Source organism: Labeo rohita, chromosome 1, assembly GCF_022985175.1.
Source record: "Labeo rohita strain BAU-BD-2019 chromosome 1, IGBB_LRoh.1.0, whole genome shotgun sequence".
NCBI lineage: Eukaryota > Metazoa > Chordata > Actinopteri > Cypriniformes > Cyprinidae > Labeo > Labeo rohita.
Genome location: NC_066869.1, coordinates 22372165 through 22398186, shown reverse-complemented (window position 1 = coordinate 22398186; position 26022 = coordinate 22372165). Strand labels below are relative to the sequence as shown.

At 36.2% G+C, this 26022-nt stretch overlaps 2 protein-coding genes across 2 annotated transcripts; one reads left to right on the top strand and one right to left on the bottom strand.

Moving 5' to 3' along the window:
• Positions 1 to 201: 201 nt before the first annotated feature.
• Positions 202 to 6424, top strand: cryba1l2 (crystallin, beta A1, like 2). The gene is made up of 6 exons (XM_051112780.1): positions 202 to 366; positions 1417 to 1493; positions 2122 to 2240; positions 2828 to 2969; positions 3534 to 3676; positions 5854 to 6424. Exons 2-6 carry the CDS (start codon positions 1425 to 1427, stop codon positions 5999 to 6001), a joined length of 621 nt encoding a protein of 206 aa, XP_050968737.1. The 5' UTR covers positions 202 to 366; positions 1417 to 1424; the 3' UTR covers positions 6002 to 6424.
• A 1495-nt stretch (positions 6425 to 7919) lies between these two features.
• Positions 7920 to 26012, bottom strand: unc93b1 (unc-93 homolog B1, TLR signaling regulator). Its single transcript, XM_051112428.1, has 13 exons — positions 25805 to 26012; positions 25306 to 25473; positions 22781 to 22922; positions 22225 to 22378; positions 21786 to 21947; positions 19577 to 19706; positions 19246 to 19339; positions 16517 to 16641; positions 13500 to 13682; positions 12967 to 13240; positions 12737 to 12855; positions 9330 to 9452; positions 7920 to 8699 (listed from the first exon to the last, which is right to left on the bottom strand). Exons 2-13 carry the CDS (start codon positions 25423 to 25425, stop codon positions 8448 to 8450), a joined length of 1878 nt encoding a protein of 625 aa, XP_050968385.1. The 5' UTR covers positions 25426 to 25473; positions 25805 to 26012; the 3' UTR covers positions 7920 to 8447.
• Between the last annotated feature and the right edge of the window lie 10 nt (positions 26013 to 26022).

The window sequence follows — 26022 nt, the reverse complement described above, 5'->3', positions numbered from 1 at the left end:
ATTGTGTAGCATACGATGCACAGTGCTGACCGATAGGAATACAGCCGCTTGCGCTCCATTGTGCGAATCAATGTGTCTGCATTCACACGAACCGCGGGAGCGCGCACTCGCTCACGGCTTCATCAAATCCAATGCGCTGACATCGCAAAATGCTCCACTACTCTGGACTCACAATAAAGAGAATAGTCTCACAAACACACACACAGACACACACACTCCCTCGCAGGTGCTTCCATCAGTTTCAGCGTCGCGACGCGCATCCAGCTTTGATGGTCACTATAAAATAGAAGCGTCAAATAATCATAAATCTCTTCGCCAAACTGGACTGACGAGCATCACTGTAAAGTAGGGCAGGTGGAGATTCAGGTAAGATAAAGTTGGAGTAATAGATGATTTTATGGAAATTTTCCTATAAAGAATAATAATAAAAAATAATAATTTATAGTAGCTATTGGATCTATTTAAGTGCCAAATTATACTGGACATTGTCACATTGACTGTTGTGTCTGGGATATTGCCTGGAGCAAAGGGAATTTCTTTGCAAGCTTCCGCTGGGAAACATTGCACAACAATAAGCCTATAACAACGAACGCTGAAACAATATTACAAGATTTATATTTTTTGCTTTACATTTTTATGTGCAAATATTTTATTTAAATAATTTTAATCTTTAGAACATTTTCTATGGGCATCTATGTAACATCCTTTCTCTCATATAACTCAAATTTGAGTCTCTCACTGGTTATTTTTCTAAATATTGTTTTTTTTTTCTTTGGGATTCGTGAGCATCAAATTTAGACTGCTAAGTCATTTTTTACCATAGTGGTTTTGAAGCGCAACGTGTCAGCTTTTCTTTTTTTAGTAGCCTGTTTGTATGAAGAAGAGAGCTCGCGGAGTGATACAAGGGACACAAAAGTAGCACCGGTTTGTTATACAGCTGTTAGTTACGTGTACATTTTATAGGACTGGCTTCCGGTCCCATCTGAGTCAAGCGATTTTTAGCTATACAAAACAGCTTGTTTTGCTGCTTGATATTGCAAATCGGTGTGTTACCATATTATTTTAATGTATTATCTTATGAACACACTGGTTTGTAGTGTAAACAGTTTTACCCTTTACTACACTTTGTTATTCTTCTCGTAATTTCCCTATAGTGACTAATGAACCGGAAGTCTCGCCCATTAGCTTACTTCCGCGTTGAAGAATAAGGTGGATATATTACAAATATGTATTTGGTATTTAAAATAAATGTTACTTGCAATAAAATATGGATTGGCCATATGACGGCAATTCAGTTAGCAGTCATCAGAATTTCCCAAATCACCCAAATGTACGTCAAACAATATGTCTGTGTGAAACATAACTGTACATCTCCCAAAGTTTGTAAAGAAGTTTTCACCCTTCACTCTTATGCAGGAAAGAAGATGAACAGAGTTACAAAGATCCAAACAAACCCATCAACATCAGGGATAGACGTGGCTCCTTGCTTTAAGGTAAAAACCTTACCACTCTTTTTCTCAAGTGAGAACAATGCAATAGTGAGAAACAGTCTATTGATTTTTTTCTGAGAATGCGAAACAAGGCGCCAAACTATCAATAATTTAACAAAGGCTTCCTCTGCCTAGGTATTGATTTTGAGACTTTATAGATGAATGCTCTGTGGACCGCTGCTGCTGCTACTACTTGTCCAAGATGTGCAGAGGCATGAGAAGAATTCTGTATTATTTAAAGGGATAGTTCAACGGAAATGAACGTCTTAAAGTTGTTCCAAACCTATGGATTTCTTTCTGTTTTGAAAAATGTGGTTAAGCAAGCAGTTTATGCTCCCTATTGACTTCCATAGTATTTTTTTTCATGCTATGGAAGTCAGTGGGGACCAGCAACTGTTTGGTTAACCTCATTTTTCAAAATATTTTCTTTCATGTTCAAGAGAAAAAAGACATTCATACAAGATTGGAACGACTTGCAGATGACAGAATTTTCGTTTTTGCGTGAACTACCCCTTTAACAGATAGTGGACATAATGATAGGACTGGAAGCCAGTGGTTGCCTGTGTTGGAGAGAGACTTTTCTCTAAATTAGAAAATGGAGCTGTGGCATGTGCATGTGTGTGTTTGTCAGGTGACCGTGTTCGAGCAGGAGCATTTCCAAGGCAAATGTCAGGAGCTCACCTCAGAGTGCCGCAACATCCAGGAGCGTGGGTTTGACAACATCCGCTCTGTCCGTGTGGAGAGCGGCGCGTGAGTCGCCCACTCTGTGTTAATGATTGCAAAATCTTGCCAGTTAGTAAGGAAATTACAGTTTTAGATGATTTTGAAAGCGTTTGAGTGTTTCATCCTGAGATAATTTGTAAAATGTGTTGGGAAATGTGCTTTTTAATCAATTCTGAAAATGTCTGAGATGGCTTAAGTTTTGGTTTTGTATTGCTTCCTGCAGGTGACCCTGGACCACAAAACCAGTCGTAGCATGGGTATATTTGTAGTAATAGCCAAAAATAGATCAAAATTGAAAAAGTTAGATTTTTCTTTTATGCCAAAAATCACTGGGATATTATGTAAAGATCATGTTCCATTAAGATATTTTGTAAATTTCCTACTGTAAATATATCAAAACTTAATTTTTGATTAGTAATATGCATTGCTAAGAACTTTATTTGGACAACTTTAAAGGAGATTTTCTCAATATTTTGATTTTTTTTGCACCCACAGATACCAGATTTTCAAATAGTTGTATTATGACTGGTTTTGTGGTCTTGGGTCACATATATATATCTCCAACCTTATTGTAAATACTTTATATATGTTTAATTGTCCTTAATTCTGTGCAGCTGGGTGGGATACGAGCACCATGACTTCCAGGGGCAGCAGTTTATCTTGGAAAAAGGAGAATATCCTCATTGGGATGCCTATAGCGGCAGTCTGGGCTACCATGTGGAGAGAATGATGTCACTGCGCCCCATCTGCAGTGCTGTGAGTGTGTGAACACATTCTGATGCTTTGAAAGTGTTTTAATCTCAACTTTTCAGTTCAATTGGATTGATTTTACCTGGCAATAAAACAAGATGAGAAAATCTCTTACAATAAAGGACAGAGCTCAGCCATGTCTTTGGACAAGAATATCATAGACTGTTTTGGCTAAGCAACCACATACACACTTACAAATAAAGGTTCTTTATTGGCATTGATGGTACCATAAAGAACCCTTAAAAGGATAGTTCATCCCAAAATGAAAATTCTGTCATTAATTACTCACCCACATGTCGATTCAAACCTGTAAGAACTAAGTTCATCTTCAGAACACAAAGTAAGATATTTTTGATGAAATCCAAGAGCTTTCTGACCCATTTGTGTTCTAAAGATGGGTTTGGAATGGCATGAGGGTGAGTAATTAATGACAGAATTTTCATTTTTGGGTGAACTATCACTAACTAACTAACATAGCCATGGAATCTCTTTTCAAGCAAACAGTAACTCTCATTAAAACTACGTTTTTTCTTCCTCCACTGTTCCTGCAATCTCTCCTTCCATTTGTAGGACCACCAGAGCAGTCGTATGGTCATCTATGAGAAGGAGAACTTCCTGGGCCGCAATGTAGAGCTGTGTGATGATTACCCATCTCTGCAGGCCATGGGCTGGTGCGACAAGCAAGTGGGCTCCATGCATGTGCAGTGTGGCGCGTGAGTAACGCTCGACCAAACACCATTAGTGCCAAACTACTGTTCTCCTGAACGACACGTTTCTCATGCTCGACAGCTGTGCTGACAATACACTTACACACGACACGTCGTCATTGACTCATAGTGTCCAGTTCTTGTGTTTGTGAAGTGTTAATGATTTTGCTTTCACAATACAGTCCAGTGTAACATACTGTCAGATGAAATATCTTTCTTGGACTGCACATTCTTCACTTGGTGCATCATACACACTCACATAACAGCAATACTGTACCTGTGACTGCCACATCTGTTACGTAATGACGTTATATCAACATTTCAGTGCATGTCATTACAGAAACTGATAATTTAACACAGTGATAATTTACCATAGCATACATGGAAGAAGGACTTGCAGTTTTCATCTGTTAGATGATAAATGTATTGTAAGTAATCCATTTCAGTCACACTTTACTTTAAGGTCCAATTCTCACTATCAAAGAATTAGTTCACTTCAGAATTAATTAATTTCCTGATAATTTACTCACCCCCATGTCATCCAAGATTTTCACGTCTTTCTTTGTTCAGTCGAAAAGAAATTAACGTTTCTGAGGAAAACATTCCAGGATTTTTTTCCATATAGTGGACTTCAAACTGGTCCGAAGGTCCAAATTGCATTTTCAATGCAGCTTCAAAGGGCTCTACACCAGGGGTGCCCAACCCTGTTCCTGGAGATCTATCTTGCTGCAGAGTTTAGTTCCAACACTGATCAAACACACCTGTCTGTAATTATCAAGTGCTCCTTCAGATCCTAATTAGTTGGTTCAGGTGTGTTTGATCAGGGTTAGAGCTGAACTCTGCAGGAAGGTAGATCTCCAGGAACAGGGCTGAGCACACCTCTACACGGTCCCAGCCGAGGAATAAGAGTCTTATCTAGTGAAACGATCAGTCATTTTCTAAAAAATAAAATAAAAATAAAGATTTATAGGGGTGGGGAAAAATGGATTCACATTTGAATTGCGATTCAGTCTTCTAACAAATTGCATCGATTTATAAATTTCAAAAATCAATATTCTAGTTAATGATAATAGCTTAGGCTTAATAATAATAACAACATGATGTTGTCAGAGAAAAACAGCAATGGAGGAATTAAAACAAATACATCCTGCTCCATTTTCAGTGATGGCAAGTAATTATTGATCTTTTGTTATTGTGGGAAGTAGGGATGCGCCTGAATCAGTATTTGCAAAGGCATGGAAAATGAAAACGTGTTCTATGGAGCCTTTAAACTGACATGGTTAGCCACTTAGCGGTAGCCTGTTATATTAGAGTACATACAATTTCTCTAACCACATAAATACTGGCGATGGCGAATGATTTCAAAATCCTTAGCACCACTGACAAACATCTAATCTTGTAAAATGTGTAAGTATTGCCGCTCTGTAATATACACAGAATGATCACAAATCTCGAAAGTGAAAGTAAAAAGCGAGCATATTAATAATGGCTCCCTGATGAATGCAATTTATATACAGGATAATTACCCAGCAACATAATTGTGAGAGAAAGCACTGAAATATATTTTTTCCTCCTATCTCATATTTATTCATTTTAGGGTCCGTAGTATTTCCTTTCCTTTCCAAACACGGTATTGGGATTCGGGCACATCCCTACTGAGAAGTGTAAAATATTTTGGATTTATTAGGAAGACAATAGTTATTAGGAAACACTGTGAATCGTGATTAAAAATTGAAACGTGTGTAAGAATTTGTGGTTAAAAAGAATATAGATTTCTATTTTTCTTAGAAAATGACCAGTCGTTTCACCCTTATTCCTCGGTTGGGATCATGTAGAGCCCTTTGAAGATGCATTGAAACTACAATTTGGACCTTCAACTAGTTGATCCCCTCTGGAGAAAAATCCTGGAATGTTTTCCTCAAAAACCTTAATTTTTTAAAATTTCTTTTGAAGAAAGAAAGACACAAACGTCTTGGATGACATAGGGGTGAGTAAATTATCAGGAAATTTGGTTCCTAAACTAAAGCGTTACCTACATTTCTAATGCACATTAGAATCCAGCTGTAATTTTTAATTCAAGATACTTGACAAATATTTTCATTCCCTTCCACACAGCTTGTCATATTGTGTTCAGCTGCTTTATCTCCCCTCCTCATTTCCTGTCACGGTCTGTTTCCCTGCAGCTTTGTGTGTTACGAGTACCCTGGCTATCGAGGACAGCAGTACGTTATGGAGTGTGACAGGCACAGCGGAGACTACCAACACTGGAAGGACTGGGGCTCCCACTGCCAGACCCCTCAGATCCAGTCCATTCGCAGAATCCAGCAGTAATGCCTGAGGGCGAATGGAAGGAAACGGAAAGCGTGCAGAGTTTGGAAGCAGAAGAGTCACATCACTCATTCTAACAGCAGTCACTTTATGAGGTGCAGTGTGGCAAATTGCAAGACCTTCACTAGTTGCACGCAGTTTCCACTTAGGGTGCTCTAGTACTACACAAAAAAGACGCATACACAGATACACATCACTGCTCGTTCAAGAAAATAAAAAACTAATATTCTATAGAGCAGAAGCACAGTGGGGGACACCGAAGAGTAAAAATCTGTCAATCAAGGCAAGATGTGTATCTGGATATGCAACCGTGTCATGTCTCTGACGTTTGAGTGCCATATGGGGACAGATGGGAGTGTGTGTTGGACCATTCGGAGGAGAGGAGGACAACGGTTGACTAATAAATACATACTCACCTCAAACTAGCATCTTTGTCTTTTTGCCTGTTCGCAAAAAGATCGTAACAGCACTCATAATTAATTTCTTAATGATTTCATACTATATGTTTATATATAAAGCATACTAAAAACAGTATCATAACAGCTAAGATGTGAAACACCTGCAAATCACCACAGGTGTTTCAGTATATTCAATACATGTTATCTAGTAAATGTTTCATGAAAGCAATGGGGTATGTTATGCTGGGGATGAAGGAAAATCTTCCTATTTTTATTTTAGGGGGAAAACCTTAATTAACCACTATTCACAACGACAAGTCAATAAAAAGGCAAATCGTACTGTAGCATCAATACATGCTCGATTATTTCTATTAGTGTGAAATCCAAACTAACACGGTGAAATTCACAGGGAACGCATTTTTGCATCCCACCGGGTTATGTAAGCGTGCTTGATGGACATGTTTGACTGTTGAGTTGTGTTTGAGTCTTGCTCTTTTTGCACTGTCTCGCATACAACCCAAGCAAAAACCTGTACCAGTTTCAACATCTGCTTGGGGAAATTCTTTGCCCTCACATGAAAATTCCTATGAAAAACTTAGCATTAAAATAAACGTGCAAGATAAAAGTTGATGTTTTGCATTAGCATAGTGGAATGCAAAAATTCATTCTGTGAATGCAAATCACCTACATCTAAAGAAATGAAAGAGAAACACTGCAAACTACACTAAAAAGTTTTTGAACAGTAAGATTTTTGAATGTTTTTTAAAGAAGTATCTTCTTCTCACCAAGTCTGTATTTATTTGATCCAAAATCATTTTTTTTACGATTTAAAATAACTGTTTTCTATTTGAATGTATTTTAAAATGTAATTTATTCCTGTGATTTCTAAGCTGAATTTTTAGCATCATTACTCCAGTCATATGATCCTTCAGAAATAATTTTAATATCCTTATTATGTTGAAAACAGCTGAAAACAGAATACAAAGTTCAGAAGAACAGCATTTATCTGAAATAGAAATCTGTTGCAATATTATAAATGTCTTTATCATCACATTTGATCAATTTGAAGCATCCTTGCTAAATAAAAGTATTAATTTCTATAATTTCCCCCCTTAGCCTATGAATAATAATAATAATAATAAATGTTTCTTAAAACAGCAAATCAGCATATTAGAATGATTTCTGAAGGATCATGTGACACTGAAGACTGGAGTAATGATGTTGAAAATTAAGCTTTGATCACAGGAATAAATTACATTTTAAAATATATGCAATTAGAACGCAGTTTTTTTAAATAGCAAAAATATTTCACAACATTACTTCTGTTGTACTTTGGATCAAATATATGCAGGCTTGGTGAGCAGAAGAGAATTCTCTAAAAAACATTAAAAAGCTTACTGTTCAAAAACTTTTGACTGGTAGTGTACACTAAATAAAAGAACTGCAGTATTATCGTATAAATCATATGCACATTTACTGTTTAAAACATTCTAAAATGCATAAAATCACCATGTTAAATCATATATCACACCTATTTTATGTTTATTACAAATTTAAAACTGGTTTTATAACACCATATATGAAAATAAAATGTAACACTTTTTTAAATGGAGAGAACTTTGGTTCAAGTTTACAATGACACAGATATGAATTGGGTAAAGAATTACAGTGCACAGAAAGGAATTAGAATGAAATACACAACTTGAGCACATCACCTTGACCAAGTTCAAAATGGAGAATATCCATTTCTATGGCAACAAACCACCTAACCTCACAAGGTAGCTGCAGTTTCCTCTTTTCACTTCCCATTTCAATGAAATGCTCGGTTCACTTCTACTTTTCTTTTTTTTTTACTGTGAACTACTTTCTGACCTTCATTTTTTCTATCGGTGGCCCACACTTTTCCTTTCCAAAGAAAAAAAAAGTCTTAATGTACAAGTGAGTAAACATTTCCTATACCATCGCTTCTCTTTAAATCTGGCTATTCAGTATTTTACAACTTCCTCTCTTCTCTTTCCAATCCCCAATCGTACCTTTTCACCTTTCCTTTTCTAGTCCCTGATGTGTTGGACATAGTCTTCTCTGTCTCCTGCCTGTTCGTAGGCAGCGTTGTCGTGTTTCTTCCTGCGGTCCCTAACCCTGCTCCTCTCCGGTCCCAGTGAACCCTGGGAATCGTCGTCTGTATTTCTGTCCTCCTCAACCAAACTTCTCTCATCCTCATCTTTCTCATCATCATCAGCATCACTCAGGTCCGTGTCGGATTCATCAGAATTTTCTTCCTCAAGGTATCGGTAACCTTTGACCTTTGATGAAGAGGATTGTAATGTAAGACATTAGCGGTGTGAGTGATATGGAAGTATAATAACGACAAACGCAGAAGAACAGTAGTCACAAAACTTAAATGATATCTAACAACAAACATTTTTGCATAAAAGAATATCCACCTTTTTCTTCCCGACTTCTGACTTCTGGTCTCATCCATGTCTAGCTATTTTTAGCTGTACAAAACAACTTGTTCTGCTGCTTGATTTAGCAAATTGGTGTGTCTTACCATAAAATTTGAATGTATTTTCTTAATCATGAACACACTGGTTTGTAGTGCGAAGAGTTTTACCATTTACTGCACGTTGTTATTCTTCCCATTATTTCCCTATAGCGGCTTATAGCATAGGCTTCCACGTTTCAGAATAAGGTGGATACATGCTTCAACAGTGCATATTTGTTTTGGTTTTACAAATTGAGAATGAGTCACAATTATTGTCTGTGGTAATTGTCTGGTTCTGTCAATAAAGTTGTTTTGAATCTGTAAACTTTCATTTTGCAGAATTCTACTTCTAAAGCAAACAGAAAACATTTGCAAGGCTGTTTCTTTTATAAAATCACTTTAAAGCCCCCACAGACTCATTGTAGTGACACATTAATAGCTGAATTACCTTGTGTCGTGGACGGGGGATCCGTGGCAACCTGAACGGAATTTTCTTCGCCAGGCGACGCTCCATCTGCACGTAGCAGAAACATGCCACTATGAGGGTGAACAATAGGAGTCCAAGCTTGGCCTTAAAACGAGAAAAGAGAGAATGTGCAGCTGATTTAATCACCATTTTTAAACATTGATTTATAATTCTGCGTTAATATGTAAACAAAAAAAGGGAATACATTTCCACATATTAAGGTGCGGTTCATATATTGTTGATTATTGGAATTTTGTGAACAAAATTTAGTCACTTTAACAGGAATCTGTGCTGTTGGGAATTTTGTGCAAGTGTGAAAAACCTTCAACACCTTATTCGCAGTGTTCAAGTTAGTCATGCAAATGATAACTGCTTGGTTTGAAGTAACAGTAACTTCTGTGTAAGCCTAAATATGGATAATGTGATGGCACTTTTAGATAGAACTCCAGACTGTGACAAAAAGTATTTGACAATAGTTTAACACCCTTACTAAACTGCTGGTTACTTACAGTATATCCAATCTGAAATTAACCAAAAAAAGTTGGGGATGCACCTCGAGCTGGTTGAAAATCAATACAAATATGTGACCCTGGACCACAAAACCAGTCATAACGGTCATTTTTTTCCAAAATTGATATTTATACATCACGTGAAAGCTGAATAAATAAGCTTTTCATTGATGCATGGTTTGCTACGATAGAACAATATTTGGCCGAGATACAACTATTTAAAATCTGGAATCTGAGGGTGCAAAAAAATCTAAATATTGAGAAGATCACCTTTAAAGTTGTCCAAATGAAGTTCTTAACAATGCATATTACTAATCAAAAATTAAGTTTTGATATATTTACAGTAGGAAATTTACAAAATATCTTCATGGAACATGATCTTTACTTAATTTCCTAATGATTTTTGTCATAAAAGAAAAATCAATAATTTTGACCCATACAATGTATGTTTGTTTTGTATGTTTTAGCTATTGCTACAAATATACCCCAGTGACTTAAGACTGGTTTTGTGGTCCAGGGTCACACATGTGACAGTTCAAATCGGTTGAGATGGTAAAAGAATCACAATACAGTTGGGAGTAGGAGTTCATATGAATGTATTTCTGAGAGGAATTGACTCTTCAGGATAGGGTTCCCCCTAATAGTCGACTAACCATTAGTCGACGAGAAGAGGCTTGGTCGACCAAAATTTTACTAGTCGCAGAAAAAAAAATTCCAAAGGAAGTGGTGAAGTCACGCAATCCGTGACAGATCATTAACAGCTGGTCTATGTGGTAATATAGTACATCGGGCAGGACATCCAAACGTTCACCTATCATTTATCAACCTCAAATATGTCTTTTTATCTGAAAGATGTATGTAGCAGCAACTTCCAATGGCAGCTCAATCTAATGTTAACACAGAAAAATATGCACTATTGAAGTGTCTGTGTGGAGTGTTGAAGCTAAACAGTAGCATGCTTACTGCATGACAGATGGAGGCACCGGTGTGGTCACTTGCTCTTAAAATACTCTATCATTTTTGATCATACAGATAAGAGTAATACATCTTTCGAATCTGTAGAGACTTATTTATTTGTGTGCACTCAGAATAGCAACGAAACGTTGCACTTCTGTAAAATAATTAAAGCAAACAGCATGCGCTTTCTGCCGTCTCTATCTCTGTGAACTTGAGCGCAAAACTTCTTACAGACATGAAAAATATATCTATAGAGAGTGAAATATCTACTTTTAAATGAACCAATTAAAAAAGAAAACAAATATTCTCATTTTATGTAATCTGTATGAAACATGCATACAGGCGCATCACTACTACAGACATGATGAGTCAGTGTCGCCGACTTAAATTCTTAAGCTAGAAACAAAGAAAGCACTAGGCCTAGTTTATCAATAAATTATTAAAATGTTAATGCAGCCTCCTTACTGTTTTTCCCTGACACTTTCATAATCATTACTTCTGCCTGTGCACTGTGGCAAGCTTTATGTGCGCTTGAACGCTTATTAGGTTATGTAGGCAATTAAAGGTTCATTCTTATGATTTATATGATTAATTAATAAACGTGTGACTAATAGTTGACAAAGGCTTAAAAAATAAGTGACTACTAGTCAACTAGAAAAATCTTTGTTCGAGGGCAGCCCTACTTCAGAAAACTGTAGGTGGTATTTTCTTTTCATCTTGACTCTGTATAATGCATATTAAAAATGTGTTAATAAACGCAGCGCTGCTTTGTTTGCAATGGTAACCAAGGAAATGCTAATATTGCATCTGTTCCATAAGCACCACCTACTGGCAGAAAGTGAATTTGCATTTTCATTCAGCCTGTCTGCTGTTTTTGTTTCGCACAGACACTTAGTATAGTTTCACAAAATTAAAGTCAGACCATTATTTTTTGCGTAAAATTTCGAAATTAGATTAAAAACTGATCATGCTGCATGTATGCCTCTAATTTTAAATGGAAAAAGCACAGGCAAAGCCTTGCAGACATCGTGTCCTAACTATACGCGACAAGACAATACCAGCGACAAACAATTTGGCTGTTCACACCAGACAGATTGAATCAATCAAATATCACAGCCAATCAAAAGCGTGTGTGGGCGGGCTCGCTCCTGGAAGCGCACTGTACTCGCAATGAAATGGATACATTTATAATCTAATTCATAAATATTAAACCTTTTTTAACATTATTAAATGTACATATTGAGTGACTGATACCATCTTTGTTATGGAATACGCTCGTTGGTTCGCATTAAGTTCGCAGTTTTAACATACATGTTTGCTTTAAATTATTTTCAAGATCTGAGGCAAACTATCTGTTGTTGCTTTCAGCATGGCTATAAATGTCACGCAAAATGATATTCAAACTCACATTAGACACTTTTAACATTGAATAAATCACATAATAAGTACCTGAGATGATAATTGTCAAAGCTCGTATGTTGTTGCTCCAGCCATGACTTCGCAAAAAAAGAAACAGTTTCTAAAATAGAAATTTTGTGTGTCGTAGTGGCAGCTATAACATGTAAATCTCAAAAACTGAGATTTACATGGAAAAGATACATTTTATCGCATGTCGCGGTGTCGCGTGTAGTTAGGACACAGTGTTAGTTTGTTTGTATTGAAAGATTTCTTTTATTTATTTATTTAATTTGGGGTTTGTTTATTAATTTTTATATTAATATATTACATTTTAATGCTTGTAGTTTCTGAGATTTAACTGAAGCAGATGTAGGGAAATTTTGTTGGGGTGACATCTTGAAAGCATATTAACATACCTGAACATTTTGTCAATTAAAAAGCAAATTATTTGTATATTTGTGTTGGTGTCCTGTTACAGTAAATGCAAAGTATGCATTTAAAACCTACAAAAAACAAAAGCTTTACCCGCATTGGCAATCCAGACCAAAGGTAGACGATGAAGATTGCAACAGCCTGCCACCAGTGGTAGATGGTATAAACAAAGTCTAGTCGCTCCTTGTCTTCATACAGCATCCCCAGCAGAGCTACACACAACAACATCATGTTATATCATTGATGTTAGTGCAAACTTCAGTCTAGAGCGCCACTTCCTGAAATGGGTGTATGCTTAATGTGTAAATGGCATTTGTACTCACTGCTCAGTCCAGTCTTGTTGAGCGCAGTGCCCAGACCCCAGAGGGCAGAGAGCACCAACAGATAAGGGAGGAAGCTAGGCATTTTTGAACTGGGCGACCAACACATAAGGGCTATAATTAGCACGAAGTGTACAAAGGCGCCCACCAGAAGAATAACCGGCCTGGGCAAGCGCAGCAGCGACAGGGCCAGGCCCGAACAGATGGAGGATGACAAACCATACACCATAACTAACAACCACAGCTTCTCCATCCCTACTACACACACTCCATACGACTGAGAAAGACAGACACAGAAAAGAAGAAAATCTGTTTAGGTAATGAGGGATTGCATGCTGTTCCTTTAATAGCTTCATTAACCCAAATACCAGGCAAACTGGTTTACTTGCTTCTTCGTAGGTGTTTAATATTGTACAATAGCACTCAAAAACTGTCTTGTTCAGCTAAGAAATACGCACTGCTGAGAGCTGACACTGTGACTTTTGGTATTCAAATTTTACCTGCATATTTCAGCTACAAAGTCTGTTTTTTCTCACCAGTATGAGTCCCTGGACGGCGAAGAGCACTTCAAAGCCAGAGTAGATGAAGAACGGACAGAGCAGACGGAGACGGTAGTCTCGTAAGTGCTTGAAGGGCAGCTGGAAGATGTTCCCCCAGCCGATGCTACGGAGGTCAATTTCCTCCGTGGGCCGATATGCGGCTCCGCACAACACCAGGAACTATTAGGAAACATTGACAGCACGCTGTTAAAAGGGATAGTTCACTCAAAAATGTAAATTCTTGTTTATAGTGGAACACTAAAGGTGAAGTTTGATGAATTACAAGTAGTTCATACCACTCGTGCACTATATTTAAACCACATGATTGTGTGAGGAACAGTCTAAAATATATTTGCTGATATTAAACCATAGCGCAAAATCAACTTATTTTATGATGTTAAATGTTATTAATTGAAACATAACTGACTTTATGCAATATGGAGAGCTTTTATTAATTATTATTAATTTTATTAATAGTCAATAGTTATTGAACCCTGAACCACATGTTCTATTTTTCTTTTCCCTCCATACACTGATTTGTGTTACGTACTAATATACGAGATTTTTTTTATGTTAAAACATTATTATACGTGGGGTCGGACGATAAAACGGTTCATAAATCAGTTCTGCGATTTTCTGAATGCCCCATAAGTCTCAGATCAGTGTTGCCAAGTCTGTGGTTTTCCTAGCTACTTTAAAGGGTTAGTTCACCCAAAAATGAAAACTGGCCCATCATTTACACACCCTCCAGGCATCCTAGGTGTATATGACTTCCTTCTTTCAGATGAATCCAGTCAGAGTTATATTAAAAAATATCCAGGCTTTTTCAAGCTCTATCATGGCAATGGGCGGGTGTTTCTCTTCATCAGTCCAAAACAAGTCCAATAAAGTGCATCTATCCATAATAAAAAGTGCCTCATGCCTCCGGGGAGTGAATAAAGGTGCATAGATGCATTTTTGTACGAAAAATATCCATATCTAAAACTCTTATAATCACTTTAATATAGCTTGCACTAACTGTTGTACACGGAAGCAGCTCCAGGCCGACAACGCAGGTCGTCGGCGTTGCGCATGAGCCGGTGAGTTTTGTGAAAACCAATGTTTGTTTACAGATGCAAAGTCACATCTCAGTCGTCATCTGACCGGAAATGCTTCCATGTACAAGCAGTTGGCGCAAGCTTGAATGAAATGATTCTTAAGTTTTAAATATGAATATTTTTCTTACCATCATTCTCTAAAAGGGGCCTTTATTCACCCCCTGGAGCGGTTTGAGGCACTTTTTATTATGGATGGATAAACTTTATTGGACTTGTTTTGGACTGATGAAGAGAAACACCCACCTATGCCGTTCCAAAGCTTGGAAATGCCAGGATAAATTTTATATAACTCTGATTGCATTTATCTGAAATAAAGAAGACATATACACCTAGGATGCCTAGAAGGTGAGTAAATAATTTAAATCTTTGGGTAAACTAAACCTTTAAAGCCCAAAGTATACTTTACTTTTTATAGTACGCGTGACACGAATTTCATCATTAGAATAGTATGTGTGTACTGTACGTGCATCACCCGATTTTTGTAACCGCACATGCGCATTGAAGTTATTTTGCAGTATTCAGTTGTTCCACAAGGTGGCAACAGTGTCCCGGGCCGTTGTTTCACAGCAGAAAATGAAACTAAAGAGACAGAACAGAATATCGGAGACTGCAACAACAACAGACGCGCTTGTCAATGTGAGCGTCTGTTGTTGTTGCAGTCTGCGCTATTTTGCTGTTGTTGTTCTTCAGTCTCTTTAGTTTCATTTTCTACTGTGAAACAATGCCCCGGGACAGTGTTGCCACCTTGTGGAACAACTGATTACTGCGAAATAACTTTTGGTATGAGACAGCTCAGCTTCGATTTAAAAGAGTTTAAAAATATTCGTTAGCGGTGATAACACTGGACATAGATGAAGCTTTCTAGGGTGCAGGTGTGAACCATCCGCATTTTACGTGACGTACTCTGCTTGCTTTCAATTCCTTACATACACTTGAACCTAAAATAATCATTCATAAAGTTCTAAAAGGTTAAAGCGAATTACAAGTGTTCACAGTGGACTGTGTTTACATTAATCCTGCATCATAGAAGCATAAAAGCTTGAAACTTAAAAATAATGTTAAAAAACACAATCGACATCAAACTTGATGTGATCAAGTTGAACAATGATCAAATTTCGATTTGTGTCATCCCATAAATACATGGAAGATAGTGCATGCATTTTATGGACTTTTTTGGTCATTTTTAAGCTTGATAGTAATTGACTCATTCACTTTAATTCACTTATATGGAAATTAATTTTCAAAAACGTAAAGTCAGTCACTCATTTTAATGTGTCTTTGTTGCCATGTAATTACACATATATGTACTGAATAATATCACCAACATGTACTTACTATACTAATTGTTTGTATAGTAATTGCTTGTAATTATGCATCATTTACTGTTATTTCTATAGTAATGTAAAACAAAGATATTTAAATAAAGTGTTATCAGAAAGTCTAATGGTTTCAGAATAACATGAGGCTGAATCACAGATTTTAATTTATTGGTGAAATACTTCTTGTTTCAATTATCACTTGATTTACTAAAAACAAAATGACATTCTCTAACCTACTTTGGTTCAATACGAAATATCTATGTAAAATGACTATCAAGGTCAATTGGCTGTTGACTACAGACTGTTTCAGCCACTGATATAAGCCTTTTTGGTTATTTTAAGGTGTCTTTGTTACAGTGTAATTATGAGTATACTGAGTATTATTAATTCACTACATGTGCTTACTATGGTTAGGGTTAGGATTAGGGTTTGGTTTAGGGTTACTTGCATGTAATTATGCATAATTTGTTGCTATTACAATAGCAAGTACATGTAACGTGTAACCAAAACACCTTAAAATAAAGTGTTACCTCCCTTTTTATTTAAGATGATGTGGAGGATAGAGACGTCACAGTGATGATGATGATGACAGACTTACGACAAGCATTGCGAGGAAGGCTGCTCCCATAAGCACACTCTCCACCTCGATGAGCAGCAGAGAGCGAGGCAAAGTGCGCAAAACTGTCTTGTTTAAATTCTCTATCACTCCTTTCCCAGAGGCTCCTGAGAGAGAGAAGAGAACATAGGATGAGACAAAAGAAAACAATGCATCTAACAAGACTGCAAGACTGTTATATATTACATTTTAGGTCTCGATGCATACATTTTTTAAAGTCTTCAGACTTCAAACTGCTACTTTCTCTGTACAGTGAATTTCACTACACAATATGGCAAGTGGGCGACTTTCCATGTTAAGCAGTGCTGCTGGTGATCTGGCGTAATTGGCTATTTTGCAATTTCAAATACTGGTTTAAAAAAACTCTTTATCGTCATCTAGGAAGCTAGGAAGAGCCAGACATAGCAGAGCCCTGACGAGCAGATGTGCTGACGCCCCGGTTTGCAGGAAGTCAGAAGTGTGAAGTTTCTAATTGCTAAATGACTGAATCTTTCAACTGTAAATATTCTTGCCACATTAGATTTTATTTTGCAAGATATCTTCTCATTATTAACACATGAAACTAACACGTCTTCAAGATGGTTTTGATCTTTTTTTAACCAATTTTTTTTTAAGTTGAGGTAAATTTCTTATTACATAATAAGTTTTAAAAATTTAGTACTGACCTGAATAAGACATTTCACATAAAATACATTTACATATAGTCCACAAGAGAAAATAGTAATTTATAATTTATAAAAAATGACCCTGTTCAAAAGTTTACATACACTTGATTTTTAATACTGTGTTGTTACCTGAATTCTCAATTCCTGAATCCTCAATTCTTTTGTTTTTCAGCATTGTTTGTGTATTTTGAACTCTTCCCAACAATGACTGTATAATTTTGAGATCCATCGTTTCACACTGAGGACAACTGAGGGACACATATGCAACTATTACAGAAGGTTCAAACGCTCACTGAGGTTTCTGAAGGAAAAACAATGCATTAAGAGCCGGGGGTGAAAACCTTTGAACAGAATGAAGATGTGTACATTTTTATTATTTTGCCTAAATATATATTTTTTTCATTTAGTACTGTCCTACAGAAGCTACAGAAGATACTTCCCAGAAGACAAAATGTACCCTAATTTTCAAATTCTTAATGCATTGTGTTTTGTGGGACCTGAAGGATTTTTCTGAAGAACAGCGAGCAGTTTAACTATTCAGGACTCATGAACAACTATCACTATCAACAAAACAACGCAGCTGTGGATCATTCAGGTAACAACACAGTATTAAGAATCAGGCATATGTAAACTTTTGAACAAGGTAATTTTTACAAATTCAACTATTATTTTCTCTTTTGGACTATATGTAAATGTCTTTTATGTTAAACATTTTATTCAAGTCAGTACTAAATAAAAAAATACTATGCATGTGGTATGATCCCTCTTATTTTGGTAAAATAATTAACATTTTGCAGATTCTACAAGGTGTATTTAAATATTTGACCACAACTGTATCATTACATAATAATATATTAATTTAAATAAGTTAGATCATTAAAAAAATTACATCAAGTAGAACAGGGAAATATATTATTCTAGAGAACTAACTTCACTTTTCTGAGTGAAGCAATTAATTTTAATTGCTTGGTCCTAAGGTGAATTTTAGTGGATATCACCACTGGTGTACTGCATGACTAATGAATATGATTCACTAACATTTAACAAACACAAAATAACAGTCCAAATCAATATTGAACAGTACATATATTGTTTTATAAAATCAAAAAAGCTAGACTAAGGTTTTCAAATGCCAAACATTCAAAAGTTTGGGATAAGTTCATCTTTTAAAAATAAATTAATACATTTATTCAGAAAGGATGCATTAAAGTGTGTTACACACACACACAACTATTTAAATGCCAATAAATGCAGTTCTTTTGAACAATCCTGGAAAAAAATGGTTTCCATAAAAATATTAGCAGCACCAAACCAGCATATTAAAATGATTTCTGAAGGATCATGTCACGCTGAGGACTGAAGTAATGATGCTGAAAATTCTTTGTCATCAGGAATAAATTACACTTTAAAATAGATTAAAATATATTTAAATATTTAAAATTTCAATCATATTTCACAGTATTACTGTTTGGAGCCTTGGTGAGCACTAAAAAAAAACATTACAATGTTTTTTACAAAAATCTTACTGACAGATATTTGATTGAATCTCATGCTGAGATTGTTCTTTTTCTGTCGTTGGGTTACTTATTTTCCTAGCAAGTGTGGAATTCAATCAACAGCTGCTGAGGTGTTTGTATATTGTTTTTCCACAGTGTCAGTTTTTTGTTTTTATGTCTTGTTACTCCTTTATAAATATGCACACTTGTGTATACCTTATTGTACACCTTATGTTTGAAGTAGTAGTTTTATAGATATTTTTATAGGTGTCATAACTTCGAGAAATATCCAACAAAAAGCGAAAAACCTCTCTTTTTAAAAGTCTCTCCAGTGAACGCAGCAGCACTTCAGTTTGAAAGTATCGAGTACTTCATGAAGTCATTTTTGACTTTATTCTATTCTTAGTTCTACATTATGCATCAAGTATGTGAAAACCTCACAAAGGATATGAAAACTAATGCAAATGTCATACTGAGCAGCTACTCGATCTGTGAACGACACAAGTGTGTAAAGCCAAAAACAGGACAAAATCGAGAGAGAGGATTTTACCACACTGTGTGACTTTGAAGAGAGTGTGTTTGTAATCATTCAGATAGTTATTGAGGAACAGCACCATGGGGAACTCGGCAAACACGAAACTCAGCTGCAAGAGAAAAGAGAGACAGAGTGAACGCTATAAATAGCTGCATGTTAATGCACAAACCCACATATGCAGCCGGCATCTGACACATACACACACGCAGCTGTGAATACATATAAATACTTCAGTTATGATGGGGAAAACACAACTAATCACAGGTTAACTATTACCAAATTGCTCTAACTTACAGCATTTCACACGTTTTAGTGCAAGTGACGCAAACCGATCATCTTAACTCACATGGAAAACGATGTAGAAGACGGACTGGAAAATGATGATGTAAGAATGGAAAGCTCCTTTGGGGGGCTTCTTCTGCTCCTGGACATGTTCGTCCTTGTAGTTCACATACTCATAATACTGCTGGGCCATTCTGATAACCACACACAAACAAAGGTGGGAGTAGGTAGGTAGTTAGTTAGCTGTATATGTCAAGACTGAAAGACTCCGTTTAACTGAGCAGTGAGCTTTTGTTTATGCTAAGACAAAGTGAGGAGGTATAACTGAAAATTGATGACTGCATAATCTGAAAAATAATGAGCAAGCAGGTTTCCCAAATGCTCTGTTTAGTGCCGATTGGTTGAGTCGATGTTGCAATATTGGAAATTAACCTACAAATGGCTTACTGTGGTCTCTAAAAACAGAACTAGGATCATTTTTATTTATTAAAAATATTAAAGCGAATATTAAATTCACCACTATTACAATTCTGCTCGAAAGCAATTAACGAGTACCAGTAATTGTTTTGATGTTATGGCTAGGATCTGCATCCTTCATTTTTATCACATTCTGTTATGTTGCTGCCTTATGTTAATCTGCTTTAAATTACTTTTTTCCACATCAGTCTACACACCATACACCATAATGGCAAAGCAAAAAGCAGGTTTTTAACATATTTGCAAATTAATTAAAAATAAAAAAAACTTTAATGATTCTGTTGCATAAGTATCTGGGACAGTTGAAATTTAGCCCAGGAGCATTCATATTTCTTGTAGATGCTACTACACTTCAACTGTAGTTAGCTTGTGGCAAATTCAATTGAATGGGTATGATTTAGAAAGGCACACACATCTTAATAAAATATCTAACAGCTGAAAACCAAGCCCTGAGGTTAAAAAAACTGCCGGTAGAGCTTAGAAACAAAATTGCATCAAACCACACATCTGGGGAATAGTTCAGAAAAAGTTCTGCTGCATTGAAGGTTCACAGAAGCAGTATGGAAGAATGGAAAAAGTTTGAAACAACCAGGACTCGTCCTAGAGCTGGCCTCCTGGCCAAACTGAACAACTGATGGAGAAGGGCCTTGGTTAGACTGGTTACCAAGAAGCTGATGGTCACTCTAGTTGAGCACCATGATCATATGTGAAGACAGAAGAAACCTACAGAAGGACAAACATCACTGCAACACTCCACTGATCTGGGCTTTATAACAGTGTGGCAAGAATCAATCCTCTCCTCAGTGAAGACATGAAAACACACTTAGAATTTGCAAAAAAGCACCTAAAGGACCCTCAGACTGTGAGAAACAAGATTCTCTGGTCTGATGAACCTTGATTCCAAGCATCATGTTTGAAGGAAACCAAGCACTGCTCATCACCTGCACAGTAGCATCCCGACAGTTAAGAGTGGTGGTAGCAACCTCATGCTGTAGGGCTGTTTTTCAGTTGCAAGGACTGAGGACCTCGTCAGAGGTGAAGAAAAGCTCAGTGAACCAAAATATTGAGATAGCCTTAATGAAAACCCAGTCCAGAGCACTCAGAACCTCAGACTGGGCAGAAGGTTCACCTTCCAACAGGAAAATGACCCTAAGCATACAGCAAGAGTGGCTTATAGAGAACTCTGTGAATGTCCTTGAGTGGCCCAGCCGGAGCTGGGCTTGAATGAAATCAAAATTTTCTGGAGAAACCTAAAAATGTGTGTCTGTCCCTATCCAAGATGACAGAGCTTGAGAGGTGAAGAGGTGAAGAGCCAAAAGGCAGATGTGCAAAACTTGTCGCATCATACACAAAAAGACTTGAGGCTGTAAAGTTGCTTCAGCTTTACTGAGTTCAGGGTATGAATACTTATGCAATGTACTCGGTTTTTTTTTTTGTTTTTAATAAATTTACGAAATTGTGACAATTCTGTTTTTGCTTCATGGTGTATGGAGTGTAGATTGATGTGGAAAAAAAGTAATTTAAAGCAGTTTAACAAGGCAGCAACATAAAACACGAAAAAAATGAAGGGGTATGAATACTTTCGCCATGCACTGTAGATTTTTCAGGGCTCTTTGTTGAATACAAAGAACAGCATTTTATTTGAATTAAAATTAATCTTTTGTAACATTATAAATGTCTTTACTGCTACTTTCGAATACAAGAATGAATATCTTCCGAAAAAATTCTGACCTCAAACTTTCAAACAATGATGTACATCACTGATCCATACACCTTCACCTTTTGAACTCCCTTACCTGGTGATGTAGTTTCCCAGTGAAGCCCAAAGAGGGACAATGACAACACCGATGGCCACAGCTGATGGTACAAGTGTGTAGTATCGCTCCCAGTAATTGGTTGAAACAAAGAGAGCATAGATGCCTGATGCCAGGAACATCATCCATTTAGTGCCAAGAAATCTGAGAAAGACAATGAGGAATACAACTAAACTGAAAAATAAAGGGTATGGGATTACTGGACTCTAATTATCACCAGTCGTTTTCAGTTTACACCATGGGTGTGAGAAGACCTTTAGTGCGTTAAGTGGACAGCAGATGAACAGGAGAAGCTCTGCTAATAATTTTGTGGTGGCGGGTGACAAACAAACATCCAAAGAACCAACCCAAATGAGCAAAACGGAAAAACATAACTTGCATGAGCATTACGAAAACAGAAATGCAAGGAAAGACACTCAACCTAATGAGCACCGGCGTGTAGAGCAGGCCGACGATAGGTGTAACGTTGATGCCCATCAGCATTTTGTTGTCGATATCCTCCAGCCCCAAGGTGCCATACTTGACCTCTCTATACGTCTCATCATAGTGCAGAATTAACTGCATCTGTAACAGACCTGCAAAGAAACAACTCATGATGAAACACTCCAAAAACCTTCTTTTGTTTTTGGCGTGTGAAAAGATGTCCCAGATTTGTCAGCTGTTCCTCGATTTCACAGTCTCAGAGCAAATGAGACATCTTTGTGTGTGTGCATGCCAATTAACTTGCTAAAACGGCCAGAAGAGTGAGGAGTCATTGAAGTATGCCGTCCACAAAACATGTCATATTCATCTGCACTGCAGACAGTGCATAATGAAATCACGCTGATACAACAGTCTGACATAAGTAGAGTCCTACTCAATGTCGTATTTAGAGTAAGATCTTTTTATAAAGCAGCGTGCAGACTTTGTGGAGTATGAGGTCATCACTGGACTGAATCATAGTATGTGCCTGTGGTGTGTGATGCGCAATGGCTGACCCATGTAAACGCTGTAGATGATCATTCCTCCGCAACTGGCCCCCACTACATTCTTCACTACACCCAGCCTCTTTCGTCTATAGTACTTGCGCTCCTCCTCCTCCTCATCATAGTCAGGATGTGGGCCGAGAAACTCCTCCACCTATCATTGAAAAAAAAGGTCCAAAAGTGTTTTTTTTCCGACTTATACATGGACATAAACAAAGTTTCAGGGTTTTAGGAAATTAAACAAAAAAAAAAGTTATGAGGTGAAATTGAATGTTTGAGATTCTGCAGTTTTTAGCACATTCGTGACACTGATGTGAACTCAAAATTATTATTTTTTTCTAATCAGAAGTTGTTGTGCTGATAATATACAGTACTTTTAAAAAGTCAGGAGTCAATAAGATTTTCTGAAAGAAATTTAAATCTTTTATGCAGCAAGGACGCATTAAATTGCTCAAAGTGACATTTGTCATTATGTTTAAAAAAAAAGAGAGAGAGAGAGAGAGAGAGAGAGAGAAAAAAAGTATATATATAATATATACACTACCGTTCAAAAGTTTGGGGTCAGTAAGACTTGTAATAGTCTTTAAAGAAGTCTCTTATGCTCATCAAGGCTGCATTTATTTGATTAAAAATATAGAAAAAAAACAGTAATATTGCAAAATGTTTCTACAATATAAAATAATGTTTTTTTATTTTAACAAACTTTAAAATAGAATTTATTTCTGTGATGAAAGCTGAATTTTTATCAGCTGTTACTCCAGTCTTAAGTGTCACATGATCCTTCAGAAATCATTCTAATATGCGGATTTATTATTAGAATGATCAATGTTAGATAATATCAACAGTTGTGCTGCCAAATATTTATTGGAACCTGTGATTTTTTTTTTTTCAGGATTCTTTCATGAATAACAAGTTTAAAAAGTACAGTGTTTATTCAAAATATAAATATTTTATAACAATGTAAATTATTTAGTATTAACTTTTAATAAACTTTTAATTATTAACTTAATACATCCTTGGTGAATAAAAGTATTAATTTCTTAAAAAAAAAAAAAAAAAAAAAATGTACTGACCCCAAACTTTTGAACGGTAGTATATATATATATATATATATATATATATATATATGTTATAGGAAAGACACTCAACCTAATGTTTTTTTGAGCAGCAAAACAGCATATTAGAATGATTTTTTGAAAGATCATGTGACACTGAAGTCTGGAGTAATGATGCTGAAAATTCAGCTTTGCCATCACAGGAATAAATTACATTTTAAAACATGATGAAATAGAAAACAGTTATTTTAAATTGTAAGACTATTTCACAATAATCCTGTTTTTATTATATTTTTGTATATCAAATAAACGCAGCCTTTGTGAACCTAAAAGACTTCTTTCAATAACATTAAAACTTTTAAACAGCAATGTAATTTATAAAGAAAACATTGTAATTAAATGTAGCTGCAAGCAACGATTACCAGGGTTCAAGCGCTTTAAGGCATTTAAGCAAATATGGAAAAAGACATTGTTTATCAAGTCTGTATCCACCTAAACCAATGATTGGGAAAAAAGTGTTTTGGCAAATACAAGTAATTTGAAATAGACGTAGGATGTTTTTTTTATAACATTTACTTCTGTTATAGTGCCAGCTATGGTCCGATTCCCTTAAAACTTTGCATGCTCCATTTAATATCACCTCATGTGCTCAGCAGGTTTTGTGAAATTTTGAGTTTTCCTTTAGGCTTTATAGGATTTAGGGTAAATTTGGACAGGCCCTTTTTCTAAACTACCCTGTTACAGCTTCCCAAAGGGAAAAATTAACCTTTTTTTATAATTATTGGCCTAGAGAGTCCAGAGAATTCCTGAGTATTTAAAGGAAAAAGCTGGCTGCAAGAAAACTTTAAATTATATTCAAAATAATCTAACTCAATGAAAAGATATAAAACAGGTAAAAATGTATATTATTTCTTAAATTTACTTCATACTTAATGTCTAATGTCCCCTAAACCACTGTTGTTTTTACTGAAAACTAAAGTTCTGGAATGATAAAAAGGAGGCTTCTTTATTTAAGGATTAAAGGTGGTTAATTATTTAATCTGTTGATTTTTTTTTTTTTTTTTGTTTTGTTTACAAAACGTTTTAGTCACACTTTACAATAAGGTTCATTAGTTAACATTAGTTAACATAAACTAAAAATTCATATTTCTACAGCATTTAAGCTTAGATAATGTTATTTTCAGCATTTACTAATGTCTTAATAAAGTCACAAGTAGTGTTAACATTAGTTAATACACTGTGAACTAACATAAACAATAAACAACTGTATTTTTATTAACATTAAGAAAGATTAACAAATAGTGTAAGAAATGTATTGCTCATTCATGTTACCTAACACATTAACTAAAGTTAACAAAGACACCTTATGTAAAGTGTTACCAACGTTTCAAGCAGTTTTGTCGTGATAACAGTCAAAGAAATAGAAGACGCACCAGAAGAAATATCCTAGCCTGCATATTCCTTAAGACTATCATAAGATACCTGTCCTTGTATGTTTCCATCAGGACCGGGCAGCTGCACTTGATCATCTCCATCAGCAGGGGGCGCGCCGTTTACCTCAGCCTCGCTGTACACGTTATCCTCAGTGATCACTGCTGCCATCTGGCGGCCGTGCTGCTCTTTTACCCCAAGAGTAATGCAGGTAGATTACTGCCAAAGGTAAAAACGATTTCAAAAATGAAACAAAACCAAATAAATATGAGTGACGCCAAAGAAGAGAGAAGAAAAAAAAAAAAAAAACAACTGTGGAGACGGTGTGCCTGTAATGTTGAATTAAATACTACATAAACTTTTCCTGGAGTTCACACAAACAAGGTTTGTGGGCGGAAGGTCTAACACAGGTGTACAAAACGAATTCATTCGACGTCAACACAATGACACTGTAAAATATTTATAGTTAATGTTGAATATGTAATGAAGCTTGACGGTCGCGCAGGGCGAAGTAAATATTAAGCATTAACTAAGAGCAAATATAACTCACCAAAGTGGAAACGATGAACGTCGCTATAGTGACAAAGGCTGCAAAGTCTTTTAAAAGATTTAAACCTGACGTTAAGCAACGTATATAACCTCCAGTGAAACTTTTGCCTCAAACAACTGCGTGTAGCTTTTATTAAGAAAACAGAGAAGGAAATGAAAGTTTTCTCCCTAGTTCTCCATTTTCTTAAAGGGACAGTACCTCGAAATGTGGGCTATTCA